The following is a 14,952-nucleotide window of genomic DNA, read 5'->3' as shown; positions in this document are numbered from 1 at the left end:
ACGTTTCCCCAAACTTTACTTTCCCAGTCATGAGGAAGAGCTGCTCTTTTTGTCTGCAGGTGAAATCCGAGTGGGATGTTCTTCTGTGGAGTGGATGCAAAGCTCTTCCTACAACTAGACTAAAGAGTCCAGGTGAACAAGAAAAGAGGGTTCCTTGCACCTTTAAGGGCTGTGCAGGAGAAGCGGCGTCACCCGACTTCCTAAGACAAAAACAAAATCCCCGCTGAGTTGTTTTTTTAACACACCCTTGGGCCCGACCTAGAGAAGGGAGTCATCCTTAAGTCCCATTGAGAAGAATGGGAGTTGCATGTGTATTCACATATAAATAAATGCCAACGTCTTATTTGAGGCTGACTTCCCCCCCCCCCAACCCTATGCATGTTTACTCACAAATAGTAAGTCCTAAGAGGTTTCCTCCGCCTGGTAAGAGTCCATAAGACTGCAAGCCTTTGATTATCCAAGGGGGTGACTAAATTTGCAATCCTATCCATTGACTTGAAGCGAGTCCTCCTACCGAACTCAGTGAGACTTACTTTTGGGGAGACGTATAGCTACCTCGGCCAAAAAAGCGAGATGAGTGCCGCAACCCCAGAGTCGGCCACGACTGGACCTAATGGTCAGGGGTTCCTTAACCTTTATAGGATTGCGCGCTAACTTGTCAGGAAATCTCTCCGCTTTGACGACCCCTGGTGGATACGGTGAACGTCGGTCAACTTCTCCTGCTTCAACCAAGCAGTGAAACTCCCATGGGGGGGGGGGCGACAGCAGGCTCGTTCTTCTGTGAGTGCCTTACCCTACCGATTAGTCAGCACTAAGGCTTAATCCGACCCCAAAACTCTGGCCTGCATAAAGGTCCCGCCCTGGAACATGCAAACGTTGCAAACCCACTTCACATTTACGAAGCCTGTGTTCACACGGTACGTTTAAAGCATGTTCTAAGCACTTTCTTTCCCTCAAAGAATTCTGGGCTCTGCAGTTCGTTAAGGGTTGCTAGGATTTGTAACTCTGTGAGGAGCAGACTGCGGAGCCCAGAAATCTCGGGGGGGGGGGAGATAATGTGCTTTAAATGTATAGTACACAGACTAAGAATAACTGCTATTCACTGCAACTGGAGGTGCCGAGGACTGAACGTGTTCTAGGGTCCCTGCCCTCTTATTTACCCAGGAGTAATTGCGTTATTTCCAATGGTAGTTACGTCTAAGAAAACCTGCGTAAATATCGGAATCCTAGATTGCATAATTTACGTTAGTACCTCAAACAAGTAGAGCCTGACACCCACGTCAGTGGGTAGAGCGTTTGCCTTTTTCTAGGGTTGTAATCCACCCCAAAGCATGGTTTGGAGTAACTCTAGTAGAACACTTACAGCCGAGTTTGAGGGAGATCTCACCGGAGTAAAAGACTTGCAGAGCAACATTCGTGTCCGATAAACATCAGGGGCTGGAAGGTTGTGCGGGACGCAAAGCGAAGCGCTCGTTGAATCCTATTGACTTCAATGGATGCTTCGCATTCCAGTTAAAATCAAAGGGGCTTCAAGGTTTGATTGCATAGCTCCAATCTTTTCGGATTTGTTTTTTTTTTATGATTGGGTATTTAAAACGTTTTTTAAAATTTTCCTTAGGGGGAAAAAGCAACACATACAAAACGCTTGGGGAACTGTGTAAAAGACAGGAAGACCCAAGTATAACATGGATTGCATTTTAACACGTTATATAATCTCCCTCTGTTTACTAACTGACTACCTCTTAGGGTTGTCTTCAGGATGACAGCATAATTCAGGAGGGTTACTCTAAATGTACGTATTATTTATAACTAATGTTCAGATTATCTGTTAAAGATAAGTAAACACAAAACTGGATAAGAGAGGGTTCATATACAATACATAGAAGCCTGTTAGTCTTTCCCACTGTAATGTGAAAACCCGGAGGGGCGGGGCGGGGTGTGTATAAAGGTAAAGGGACCCCTGACCATTAGGTCGAGTAGTGGCCAACTCTGGGGTTGCGGCGCTCATCTTGCTTTATTGGCCGAGGGAGCCGGCGTACAGCTTCCAGGCCATGTGGCTAGCATGACTAAGCTGCCGGAGCGGTACCTATTGATCTACTTGCACTTTGACGTGCTTTGGAACTGCTAGGTTGGTAGGAGCAGGGACCAAGCAACGGGAACTCACTCCGTCGCAGGGATTCGAACTGCCACCCTTCTGATCGGCAAGTCCTAGGCTCTGTGGTTTAACCCACAGCGTCACCCGTGTCCCTGGGGGGGTGTATACACACACACACACATATATATAAATAAATACACACACACGTACGTATATCTAGGGACAATTAGCCCTGCCTGAAGACGTATCAGTCTCCCTTATAAGCAAAAAACCGAGGCTTGTTTACTTCCGAGTGAATATGTTTAGGATCGAGCCGTCACCCACTGGTCTTCAGCTCCGCATTGCCTCCAGGTACGTAAGTGGGTTTGTCACTATAGCGAGGGCAGTAATGTGAGCAACAACCCGTCCTCTCTATCTATCGCTCAAACTACACATCAAACCTCATTCAATTTAGTCTTTAACATGTTCCGGGATCCAGATCCGGTTGCTTGTCTGGATTGCTCGTGACCCAGAACTATTATTTTTTTTAACAACCCCTTTCTTCCACCCCCAAATTCATCACGTGAAGTGAACGGACACTGCCACGATCTCTAGCCAAAAAGCAACTCCGGAGGTAAACCCTGCGCTGAGAATCTTTGCGCAGAAGCCGCACTGAGTGAGTCCAATGGGGTTCACAAGCGCGTGCGCCTAGAACCTCAATCCCCTTCGCTTTCTACCGAGGCGCATTTGAGCCTCTCCCGCTGCAACCCGTGGACGTTTCACGACGGAAAACAGTGGGAATTCCCAGCTGAACTTCTAGCCCATTTATAAGAATACTTGTGGAACAGGGAAGTTCTTTATGGAAAGTATTATTGCCTTCCCTCTGATTTTCGAGGGTGATCATTCCGCAACAAAAGGCTAAGGAGTGGACGCTTCTATAAACTGCCTCAAATATTTCCCTATCAGCGCAATCTTGTACAACTCTACCCCGAAGAAACTCAGTGGGAGTTCAAGGGGCTTTCAGATAAATGGATATAGGATTGTATATAATGTCCTTCTAATGTCTTTTCTTATTTTGTGGGGCGAGAAGAAAATTACTCAGCAGACAATGGATTTATTGAGGGAGGGCGTCTTGCTCCACGGGCAGCCTTTGCCAATATTCAAATGCGTTTTAAGTCACAGAAGAAGCTGCGTTTTGAAGTGTGTCCTCTGGTTTCCTCGCCTCCGTCCCTCTCCCCGCACAAGTATTTATACGGTTTTTCCTCCAGGGAGGATTAAACTTTTGACAGGACGGATAAGTGGTGATTTCGCCTCCTTTGATGCCGGGATTGCTGTGTAAACAGAAGGAAAATCTCAGGCTGATAATGGCCATGCCTCCGCAGCAACTTGCGAAAGCTTACAGAACAATCCTCCCGCTCCAATTGCGCCGCAGGGGAGGGGGAAGAAACGCCCCCCCCTCTCCGCGCGCGCACTTTGAAAGGATCCACAGAAGAAATAATCTCTGGGCAGGGGGTGAGGACTCAGTGCTGGGTTACTTGTATTTGTTGGCGGATGTAAACCAAAATACTGGGGATTAAACCAGTTTTAATCCCTTGCCCCCATTGGGCTTTAGTTTAACGGAGTTAGATCAGGCTGCCTGGAAGGTCGAAGTCCACTCCTGTCGGCTGCAGTGACTCCACTTCGGACAACTGGTTATCTGTTTAGGATCGGGCGCAACGTTCTCTTCTGCGGGGATGGCAGTTCTTGGCCAGTTCCTAGGTAGCAAATGGGAGGGTGCGAGAGAAATAAAATTCTACGTTATAATCTCAACGGGTTTTTGGATTAAATGCACAATTCATGGGTCAAGGCTATGGGGCCATCATAGGCCGCCGCTTGGACCACTTTTCCGAAAAGGTTGTGGCCTTTTACGGTCCTGTTATGCAGGTTTCCTCTGGAATAAGTCCCAGTAGAGTCAAAGGTACTTACTCCCAAGTAGCAACCTAAACAACAACAACAACAACAACAACAACAACAACAACAGAACCATAAACCAAAGGAGGAGCTAGTGAGGGTATGGTAGGCGATATAATAGTTTTTGCCAATATATTGCGGGTGGCGTGGAGGTCTCAGACTACATACAGTGTACTGGGGCCAGAAAACCCCCTGACACCCTTGGGTTCACGTGTAGGTTACATGAGTGGGAACCAGCGGTTTCAGAGCTGCAACCTGGGAAAACATCAATGAAATCCGAGGAGATTTAGGCAGGCACGACGACCCAGCCAGCCAACTATTTTTATGTCTTCTTGATTTCGAAGAGAGGCAGTGAATCCTCCAACTGAAGCCAAAGAGATCTAAAACAGTTCACTGTTGGCTGGATCGTGTCCTTTCTCCTTTCAGTTATATCTGTATAAGTATCAAGATTAGATTTTGGCTAGTCTGCACTGAGTACTGTGGAAGAAACCTACTGAACGCAGCACTTTAATTTTGCTCAATTAATTTTGCTAGGAGGCAAGCCCTCCCCTCAAGGCTTACAATCTCCAAGGTGCAAAAGTGTAGGTTCCTTTGAGGTGTCACCTTCAACCTCCTTTCCACTGCCAAAGAGGCGCGTTTATGGTTCTTTCCCAGATCCTTGCTAACTTTTCCCCGCCCTTTTTTTTTGGCCCAGGGTAGAATCCCACCTTTGAGAGCGGGAGAGAAATTAATGCAACGTCTCTACCTTGCCGGCTGTTACAGTCCGACAATCTAAACGTATCTAACCTCGCATAATGCGGATCGCGCGTTTCCCGGTTCACTCTAACTGCAGCAGGTCGCCCCGAGGCGCTGGGACTGGGATGAAGTCGAATAGTTTCTGCATGGGCGCGGCTAGGCTGAGAAATTCCCGGGACCCTCCATCTACGATGGTCCGCGCGATTCCCCCGGAGATTGGGGATTCAATCCACACAGTTCAAGGGTATTTTCTGCCTCGGACCCCCATCCTAAGACTAGCTTGGAAATGATGTTCTGTTGAATTGATTTTGGCGCCGATCCAGGTGAAGTTATTGACGGCTCGGTTTCCATGGAGCACACTGCATCCAGGGCTGCAATACGCATTTACATCCGAGTAAATCCCCTTGGATTCAGTGGGACTTCCTTCGGGATACATAGGCATAGGATTGAATCTGGCTTCAGCAGGAATAGGGAGCAAGACTAGGACCAGTATGTTGTTCTGATGACGATGACGATCACCCAAAGTCCAACATTAGCCCAGATTCGTGGTCCCCCGCGTAATTGGGGGAAGCCGCAGCGCCTAGCACTATTATTGGCTCTAAATCTGTGTTAAACAATAGCTGCGCGATTCACACGGACTAGCGCCTCAGTCACATTTATTTGCTTGGGGCAGATTTGCGCTTAGCTTAGTCCACATACTTCAGGGCTGTGGGGTTTTGTTGTATTTTTGTAAATGCAACCGTGAGGTCTACCAGTCGGAACAGGGTGCAAAATAGTGACTCTGTTAACAAGTAAGTAAAGATGTGCCTCTAAGAACAGGAGGAGCTAAAGAATGTGTAACCAGTACCAGAATCAAGCTCCTAAGTTATTTGACACTAAATAAGTCAGTCAGTCCACCCCATAAACGCCCTTCCCCTAGCAAACTAATTTTGCTGCTCTTGGGATTTGGAAACCCTTGCTGATCTAAATCATCCAGAGATCTACCAGTAGATCCCAAACTACCTTTTGCTCATCCTGACGAGAAGCAAGATAAGAGGGTCATAACGTTCTAAGAATGCAGAGAAAAGTTTTTTCTACTTGTCCCATATACTCCAATGCAACTGATTGGCCGTCAGTTGCAGACTAATGAGATTGCAGCACACCAGAAACTTGTCCGTATGTAGGCTGCAATCCTATGCCCACTGATTTGGCAGTAAGCCTCGCTGAGCTCAAAGGGTCGCTAGATGTGGCGATATCCGCTGGTTTAGACGGCTAAAAAAAGAGATGTGGGAGTGTCTATCGCGAGGTTTTCCAAACGGAATGATAACTCAGTGGAACCTCCACTAACAGTAGAAGTATATATTGCTGGGAATCAGCAAGGAAAGGTTGCCAGTTTCATGTTGCAACAGGCAGAAACTCGAAAAGTGGAATATCGGGTGAGTTTCATACATTCTTGAATCAAGTTTCCATTGCTTGCAATAGGAATTTATAATCCAAGCAATTGGTTGGTGGTTCAGGAGGTACATCCCACTGCATCCCAGTAAAGGGTTTGAAGTCTCCGCTATTTTTTTGCAGATACCCAAAATAGAACACTACAGGGGTCCGAGCCGACTTGCACCCACAACCACCACCACCACCATTATTATTATTCCCCGCCCATCCGTCAGCCTTCCCCCGTTGAAGTTCCTAACGACTCTCACCTGTTGCTGCGCCCTCTGAACAGCCTACCCTTCAGCGGGGTAAACCTGTTCGCGCTATTGCTGTCCATGGGGAGAAATCGGGCAGACCCGGACACTTCTTTTCCGATTAAACCGCGTCCTCTCGCCCTTCTCCAAGGGTCTAGAGCCACTTAATATAACTTTTTTTATAGGACGGACCAGGTGCAGAGGGAAAATTTGATGCCACAGAGATTCGCACATGGGACTGGATCTAATCTCGTTGATTTTAAAGGCTTACCAGTGGGCGTTGGTGGGACTGAGACTCACAAGGGATTTCGGCCGGAGACCTTTGAAATCAGCAGTCCCAATGGAGAATTGACCAGGGGGGAAATCCGTGAGCTGGATTCATTCAGAGCATAGCTTGGTTCTGAGCTCTCCTGGCGCTCAAAGCACCGTGGTGAAGATGCTGCTAGTGTTTGGTGGTCATAGGTGGCTGTTTCGTTGCAAATATCTGGCTGGGCCCAGATTTCTACTTCCCAGCCCGCCCTGCCCCCTCCGCAGGGATAGAAGTCTCGTAACTGCTAGTCGGAAGAACTCTTTGCCCTTCGGAAAAATAAAGGACGCGCCCTTAAAATAAAATTTAAACATTGCTTAGATACCTGAACCCCACTTTAGGGCGCGTGCAAAACCTCCCTCCTTTGGGGAAAGGGATCGTTTCCAGGAAGCCCCTTGCGAAAAACTTGTGTAAAAACTAGGGCACCGATCCGCAACCCAACGCAGCTGATGTAGGTCTGGTGACTTAAAGGGTCTCTCATTCCCTGCTTAATTTGGGGTTGTTTTGAGCAGCAGTGGCACAGTTAGGGCGCTGTGGACTCTGATTCGTGGTCCCGTGAGGAGGGGAGGGCGCGAGTTCCCTTTTTAGACAGGTGAGGTGTTTTGCTTCAAAATGTGAGAAGCCGGACCTGTTGCCTTTGGGAAGCTCTCCTGCTCCTTCTGCTGGTTTTGGTGGGGCCTGGATTTCCGTCCCAAGGTCCTGCGCCCTGAAGGCATCACTGGTGAACAGGATCCAAAGCGCGCCTTCAGTCAAATCCTACATACATGGCTAGCTCTCTCTCTAATGCCTTCCTTCCTTCCTTCCTTCCTTCCTTCCTTCCTTCCTTCCTTCCTTCCTTCCTCTTTCTTCCTTCCTCCCTCCCTCCCTCCCTCCCTCCCTCCCTCCCTCTCTGATGTCCCACTCTTGCTGAAACTCAGAAAACGGGACCATGCAACTGTTCCCCCTAATTCTGAAATTGACCAAAGTCTCTCTGTCTACCCAGAGAGAATCACCTCGCGGCTATGCAGGGTCTTTCCCGTCCTTTTCCCCAGGTATTTAGGGAGAGGGCAGATTCTACAGACGCCACTGACCCTAAACTTTTTACGGAGCTACTCTAGAGTAAAACTTATTTCCTAGCCAAAACTTATTTCCTAGCCGAGATCCGGCTCAGCGCGTCGAGACCAGAGCTGAAAAGGAGAAAGGAGCGTGACTCTCTTTTTATTACCGCATTTCCCTTTCCACCTACAAAGTTTCATCTTGATACAAGCACAGTTCCGCGCAGATCTCTCGTCCGATACTTGCACACAATGGCGTCACAGGAAGTGCGGCTCCCCCCCTTTTTATTAACCTCTCGGGAAAAGAAGGCTTTGAAAACTCCTAGACCTTGTCTTAAGATTTGTTATTTATTTATTTTGTGGGAGGAAGTTTAACATTTTGTGGAAAGTCTCTGAAAGTTGGTAAAACGAAAACTACAGTTTGCGGTGATCTGCTCTGGCTCTGCTGCTCGCTCGCTGTAATTAGGTGAAAAATATCCTTTCATACATTTAAGCAGACCCAGCTTCTTCTGGAACAATAGTGGAAGCCCCTTGTTCACTATGGAAAAGTGAAGCCAGACGCGTTTGAAAAGACCCTGAACCCATAAAAGATGCTGCTTTTAGTTGTCTTATACCCCATTCCTCCACTCCAACAGCTGCATTGTTTCGGTAATTCCTATCACTCCAACAGCTGCATTGTTTCGGTAAACAGAGTCCGTGCAGAATTTAACAACCCGATCCACAATTTGAATTAAACCCATGAACGGCGACGATTTAACAGAATCGTGCCTCTCGCTGTAGCAACTGGAACCCGCAATTCTTCCGCGTACGCAGTGCTGTTTTTACTGCCTCCCGCGCCCCAGGCTTAGTTTTCCAAAAAGTCTTAACTGTCTTGCTAACGGATACCGAACACATTTTAAAACAATCCCCGCTTTATTGAACGTGAGAGATCCGGTGCATATCATCTCTGCTGCTGCTCTGGCCCTCAACTCGTCCTACAGCCCCGGCTATTTTGCGCCAAAGCCGATCGAGTTCCAATCCGGACTCGACGGGCGCTTCTGCGCAAGTGGGCCGTCTTGGCAAAGGGCCGTTGAAAGGATGCCGCGCAGACAGAAGGGGAATCCTCGCCAGTCATGTCTCAAAGCCGGGGAAAAGAAGGGGGGGTCTGAAGAGCAATTGCCCTCCGTTGGAAGGGGGGGGGTTGCTTGTCCCAGCAGACAGCCTCTCTCTAGCGAAGTCTTTATGTTCCCCGAGCAACAGGAGACCTAAAGCACCCAAATCTGCAACTGAACCCCTGTGGCAGCTGCTTTTTCGAAACAAAACTCTTCGTCTCTCCTTATTTCGGTCGTTGCCCCCCTCCCCCCCCCCAGCTCAAAATCAGGTTGCCCAGCAGCGCCGGCTCCACACTCCGGATCTCTGGGGCCAGCGGGAGTTAGTTGCCGGTCTCCATCTCTCTCGCTCCCCTATTTCTTCGCCCAGCCACCAATATACACCCAATTTCACTCCCCTGGCTTTTCTCCACACGGCAGTAAAGCCAAACAATAGAAGAAGAGTGGGGGTGAGGGGAGAAAGGCGACGAGAGGGGAAAGAGGAATCCCAGCAGCTCCTCTGACTCCCTGCTGTTTTGATCCCCTCCAGGAGGAGATCAGGACGGCTCCCCGGAGGTGGGAAGTCAAGAAACTCCGCTCCAGAGAGCTGCTGTTTGCTATAAATCCATCACCCGCGGAGACAGGTTGCGAGCTCTGGAAGGGAGCTGGTCGAAATGCATTCCTGCGCCAGTGCGCAGGCGCGGGCAGGCAGCACCCTGCCTTTTTTTTTTTTTTGACCAGGTGAGCTCCTCAGGCAGGTAAAAGAAGGCTTTGCCTAAAGAGATCGCAGGAGAGGCAGGCGGGCAGATCACTCCTTCCATGACCGGCAGGGACCTTGTGATAGGCAGCCCGGAGCCAGAATGTCACTCCTTGCGAAAATGGGAGACTGGCAGGTAACGCGATTTCTCTTCTCTTCTCTCCACCCCCGCCCGCCTTTGCTTTTCTTCCTCGTTTTGTCTGGGGTTAAGGATAGGGAAAACTAGGAGCCTCGGATCCAGACCCAACAGACGAAGAGCGACTTGGGGTTCCTCTCTCGGGGCATTTTAGGGAGGACAAGCCACCTCATAAGGACAATTCACAGCGCGTAAAATTGTTTGCGTAAAGGAGACCTTTGATGGCTGCTCAACAGGTGGGGGAAGAGAGCCCACGGAGCAGCAAACGGCGCCACGGGCTTCCTCGTCCACGACAATCGCCCCCACCAACATTTGGAAAGAAACTTGCCGCGTGATCGCTGTTGATGTTAAACCACCACTGATCTGGCAAACCGGTGGTGGAGTTCTCCTGTAAACTGGTTCTCTTTATGTTGGTCGCCGAAAACTGGTTTGTGTGAAAGGTTTTTTTTTAAAAGGTTCTAATAGACCCAGCCTAAGTTGTGCAGGAGTTCTAACTCTTTAAAGTGCTCCAATTCTGAGCACTTTCAAAGGCAAACGCTGCTCCGCGCTAGACTAGGCCTCGCAGGCTTTTACTGGGTGAAAGGTAGGGGCCTTCTTTTCCAAAGGGAAGCAGGGTTGGGAAACTCTCCCTCTCCGCGTCGAACTTCCATGCTCAACCTGTGGCCGAACTTGCGCCGCTTCCTTGTGGCTCGCGCCTTTTTTTTCCGATTTCAGGCCCCGCAAACAGGGAAAAGTGAACTCGGTGCGCTATTGAAACCGGTGGCTTTTCCTCGTCGAGTAAACGATCCGAGGAAGTTAAAATTCAGTTTCTTTTATTCCGAATGGTTTTTCAGTACCCCAATTATCCCTTGGGAACGATCGTAAACAGGGGACCCCATTGACTTCACTGGAAAGATTTACCAGAAGCTAAACTCTCTCCAACTGAAAATCTCCAGGGACTTAAGAGTGCTTAACTTTGGCTGAGTCATGGAGAGCAATCCTAAATCTTTAAGGCATTTGCTGGGGGGGGGGGGGAGGGCACACACCTGACATTTGTTTGAATGGAGCATAACTTGCCTATAAGAAACCTGATCCTAAGCACACTTCCGTGGAAAATGTGTCCAAATGAGGCTGGATAAAAGTTAAGGTTTTTTGTTTTGTCTTCCTATTTTGTCCCTATTTAACAGAATTGCATTGGCTTAAGTACAGCTATGCAGATATTGATCGGGTCGCAAATATTGTATTTATAGTATTCTGAGCCTAACCCCCTGGGACTGAATCTTCTCCCCCCCCCCCACCGCGAGGCGGGTAGCCACCCAAGTAGATCTTATTCCGGACTAGTCCCAGTTTCATCTTAATCATGCTTTCCCCATAGCGCTGCACAAACAGTACAAACAGTATGGGGATTGTCACAAAAAGTGTGGGCTTTGCAGCACCCCCTCCCCCACTAATTCTAAGGAAGGAAGCGCCACTGATTTCAGCTCAAGGGGACAGAAGACCCTAAGCGATTGATTAGGACCCCGCGTTTTCTTTACATTCCCAGGGCCGCCCATTCTTTCCACTTACTCCCAAGTAGTCGCCTCGCTTTCGACCTGTGGCTCTGAAGTCAACTGGGACTCATCCAGCCGCTATCAGGCGGGCAACAGAAGGAAGGCGCTGCGAGGGAGAGGGAGGAGAAGGCGACGCGGCGCCTTGAGGCCCTTCGCTAGCTAATCTTTATAGATACGCGCGTGTGAGTGCGCGCGCGAGTGTGTGTGTTTAGGTCGGTTTTCTGCAGCCACCTGGGGAACTACTACCACTAGCTTCGGTTCCTGCGAGGGCTTGAAGCCCTGCCCGGCAATGCAATTCCCCGAGTCTTGCAAAAGCTGCACGCCTCTAGCTCTCTGTTGGGTTTCGCAACCGCCGAAGTCTTCGGCGGGAGGGAGCACCCAAAGCTTTGCGAAGTTCCCACACGGCTGTGCCGCCAAGGAGGCCGGTTGGACTGATTCCCTCTCTCTCCGGCAGCGGAAGAGAGGAGAGGAGCGGAGAAAGAGAGAGAGAGATCCACCCCCTTCCCGTGCGTCCGTGCAACCGGCAGTAGTATTGAGGGGGGGGTGTGTGTGTGTGTTGGGGGGAATCTTCCACTCCCGTTAGAGCCTGGGAGCCCAGTGGCGCAATCGCCGCTGGAAGGCGCAGGGCCGCGCGCGCGTGCACATTGATCTGCCACCGAGCGCCCTGGCGTCAAGGCAATGTGCGTTTTAGACGGACCCTGGACTCCTGTGTATCAGAGGGGTGAGAGGAAGGGAGACCGCGCCTTAGTCGGAGTGGCCTCTCTCTCGCCACCTCCCCACAGCTCCCTTGGAAGTGGACCATCAACGGACAGTGCACCGACTCTTTTATTCCTAGGAAGAGCCCAGAGGTGGCGAGGGAGCCAGCCAGGCGCGGTGGTCCTGCAGGATCCGATAAAGGGGGCTCACCGTTTTGTGGCCGTCCAGAATCTCTGGGGAAACTCGCCGTTTCTTGGGTCGTCCAGAATCTCTGGTGCCGTGGCGTTGGCTTGTAGATTCCCCCCCCCCCTCTCTCAAAAAAAGAAAAGAAAATCCCTTACAATCCCGATCTACAAGCTGCTGAAGCCGGAACAAACCTGAGTCGATGCCAAATTCTAAATTCTCCAGTGGACCTTAATCCAATTTCATCCGGTTTAACTGGTTTAGGTCCTCCTTTTGGGGGAACTTCAGAGTCTCCCAGACAGGCGAATTGCAGTGCGTTTCCCGTGCAAAGGATGCCTCTGCCTCCTTGGACCTGTAGATCTCGCTGTGGTTCAACAATAGGAGCGCATCGCGGAAGGTTGGTTCTATTCAGGAGGCTGGTCTCGAATTGCAGCTCTAGGTGGCCTCTTTATCCAGACACGTACAGACCCCAATGAGAGTGTACGCATGCCGGTATCTGAATCCGCCAAATGCGACGATTCGCTTATAAAAGGGCCGGCAGCACACCTGCCTTGACACCTGGTGTCTTTTGATCCTGACCTGCAAAGCTGGGAGAGCAGGAAAGGTGTTGCTTCTTTGTCTCAGGAAGCAGGGTTTCTAGTAAAAGACAGAGGAGGACCCCAACCTGAGCGATCCGAAATGAATCCGGATTAAAAATCAAAAACAGTGTCAGCCATGGCAAAAAAAAAAAAAAAACCCAACCCGAGTCCGAAGGGATCTATTATGAAACAGTGTGTTTGAGCTATACAAAGCAAATATAAGAAAGGAATCAGGTGTGCACTGGGGAGCTGGAGAGGAAGGGGGCGCAGCCGTTCCCATTAGAGCTCAAGGTTGCAGTCCTCACTATATTTAGGGGCAAGTTCACATATGCACCTACCTGTCTGTCCCTGGAGTCAGTGCTGATCAAAACAGCAATGCCGGGACCCTGGTCGAACCAGTCAGGATGCTCTGCAACCTGCTGTTTAAACCTGAATGCTGCGGGGACAGAGTGCTGTTGAGAGAAAAACACTCTGCACATGCTTATCAGGCACTTTCCTTTCTAGTATGACTTCACATGTTCCAGCATTCGCCCTCGGGTTCCGAAAAGAGAGAGCAGGCAGAAGCCTTCGCATAAAAGAGGGTGAGGGTAACGGGAACTGAAGCTGGATCTCGCAGCTCCCAGTTTAAGCTCAGGTGGCATTGACTCCGGTGGTACTACTGCGTTTCCCGCACATCCTCCATCCGACCCCAAACACTGCAGTCTTCCGGAGGTAAATCTTATTGCCTGTCTGTACTCGTCTGAATGCGGTCTGCTTAGGATCACAGAGCAAAATAGCCTGTGGGCTAAGCGTTTATGCCTTTCTTCAAGTGGCTGAGAGAAAGGTTTGCATGGGGTTCAAACAGGTAGAGTACTCCCCACCCCACCCCCAACTTCCTACACTGTCCACTGTCTCTGCCCTCTGATCGGTTCCTAATACTGTACTTCAGTGGTGCCCTTACAGGGCAGGATTGGGGGGTGGTGGCAGAAGAATTCAGGACTCCACTCAGCAAAACGAGTTGAAGGCCCCCCAAATGCGTCAGGGCACATCTTGAAGTAACGATATCCCACCCACCCACCAAGTCTATTAACTCCGGAATCTACAATTCCCCGAACTGCACCGCCGCCTTTCTCGGCCACAGCTCTCCTCGATTTCTGCCGAACTTATTCCGAAATAATTGCGCTCAGGATCCCACGTTTGGACAATACTGGCGCAGCCTAGGATTATTTGCACGAATGTATCTTTCAGCCCAAGCGTCGCTTGTCCTTAGACGCAAAGAAAACCACACAAAAACATAATAGACTCTCGGTTGTCCCCACGGCGGGGCGGGGAGGGGGAGAGATGTTAAAAACCCCAGGAAGTGGGCGTTGTTGTTTTCGTCCCCAAAAAGGAGCTGCTGGTTCAAATCTGGTCCTTACGATGTAGGGGGGAGAATAGGCCTCAGTTTGGCGAAACAAAACCCAAATCAGAAAAGGAAGGATGGAGTGCCTTGCTGGGAACTCCTAAACGCAGTAGTGTCCTTAAGTCAAAGAACTGCAACCCTATGGAAAGGAATCCTATCGACCTCGGTGGGATAGGACTCACTTCTGGGTAAACACGAACAGGACAGGGCTGCGCGGGTAAAACCTTATCACAATCGGGAGTAAACTAGCGCCACGCCACGCACACTTGTAAACGAGCATAGGATCGGGTTGCACGTTGAGATCCGTTCGCGCCCATGGGAATGTTCCTTTTGACAGCTTTGCAAGTAAAACTGCATCTAGTTTAAAGTTTAAAAGTTATTTAAAGAGGGGGGAGAAAGGGAGAGACAGAGAGCAATTAGATAGCAAAAGTAAGAACAGAAGGATGTGAGAACGAAAAAGTAAGTGGACTCAACGTAGAAGATCGCAAGAATAGTGACTTTAAAAACACGCATACGCCCCTCCATCACAATAAACCCCTCCCCTCCTGTCTCACCTCCCTCCCTCTCGCCTGCCAGGAGTCCTGCTGTGTTTAAAAGTAGCTTAGCCCAATCCACCCCAAACGCGACGGTGGCGGGCGTTTTCTTGGCTACCTGAGTCCATTCGCGCGCAGGTTGTTGCGCAGCGGAGCAATTGGCCTATTGTTGCTATGCTAATGAGGCGATTAGGCTGTTGGTGAAAAGACTCGCTTGGAAAGAAAAAAAGGGAAAAGTTTCGACCATTAGAGGGAGATCTCCGAGCGGGCACGGGAGATCTCCTCCTCCTGCTGCTCTTCCTCCTCCTCCTCCTCCTCCTCCTCCTCC

The 14,952-nt window shown here is 49.8% G+C and overlaps 1 protein-coding gene and 1 long non-coding RNA gene across 2 annotated transcripts in view; one reads left to right on the top strand and one right to left on the bottom strand.

The window, feature by feature from the left end:
- Positions 1 to 3,168: 3,168 nt before the first annotated feature.
- On the bottom strand, positions 3,169 to 14,796 carry LOC309538898. Its single transcript, XR_014222474.1, has 2 exons — positions 12,160 to 14,796; positions 3,169 to 3,828 (listed from the first exon to the last, which is right to left on the bottom strand). It is a non-coding gene; the product is annotated as an uncharacterized lncRNA (long non-coding RNA).
- The window catches only part of TFAP2A (transcription factor AP-2 alpha), a 29,302-nt gene continuing 23,919 nt past the window's right edge, over positions 9,570 to 14,952 (top strand). Inside the window, exon 1 of the mRNA XM_082234503.1 lies at positions 9,570 to 9,724. Coding sequence (XP_082090629.1) covers positions 9,692 to 9,724 — 33 coding nt within the window. The 5' untranslated portion in view covers positions 9,570 to 9,691. The remainder of the gene's footprint in view (positions 9,725 to 14,952) is intronic.

Source organism: Podarcis vaucheri (assembly GCF_965113315.1).
Source record: "Podarcis vaucheri genome assembly, chromosome: 8".
NCBI lineage: Eukaryota > Metazoa > Chordata > Lepidosauria > Squamata > Lacertidae > Podarcis > Podarcis vaucheri.
The sequence above is the reverse complement of the archived record's forward strand: the minus strand, read 5'-3'. Positions and strand labels throughout refer to the sequence as shown.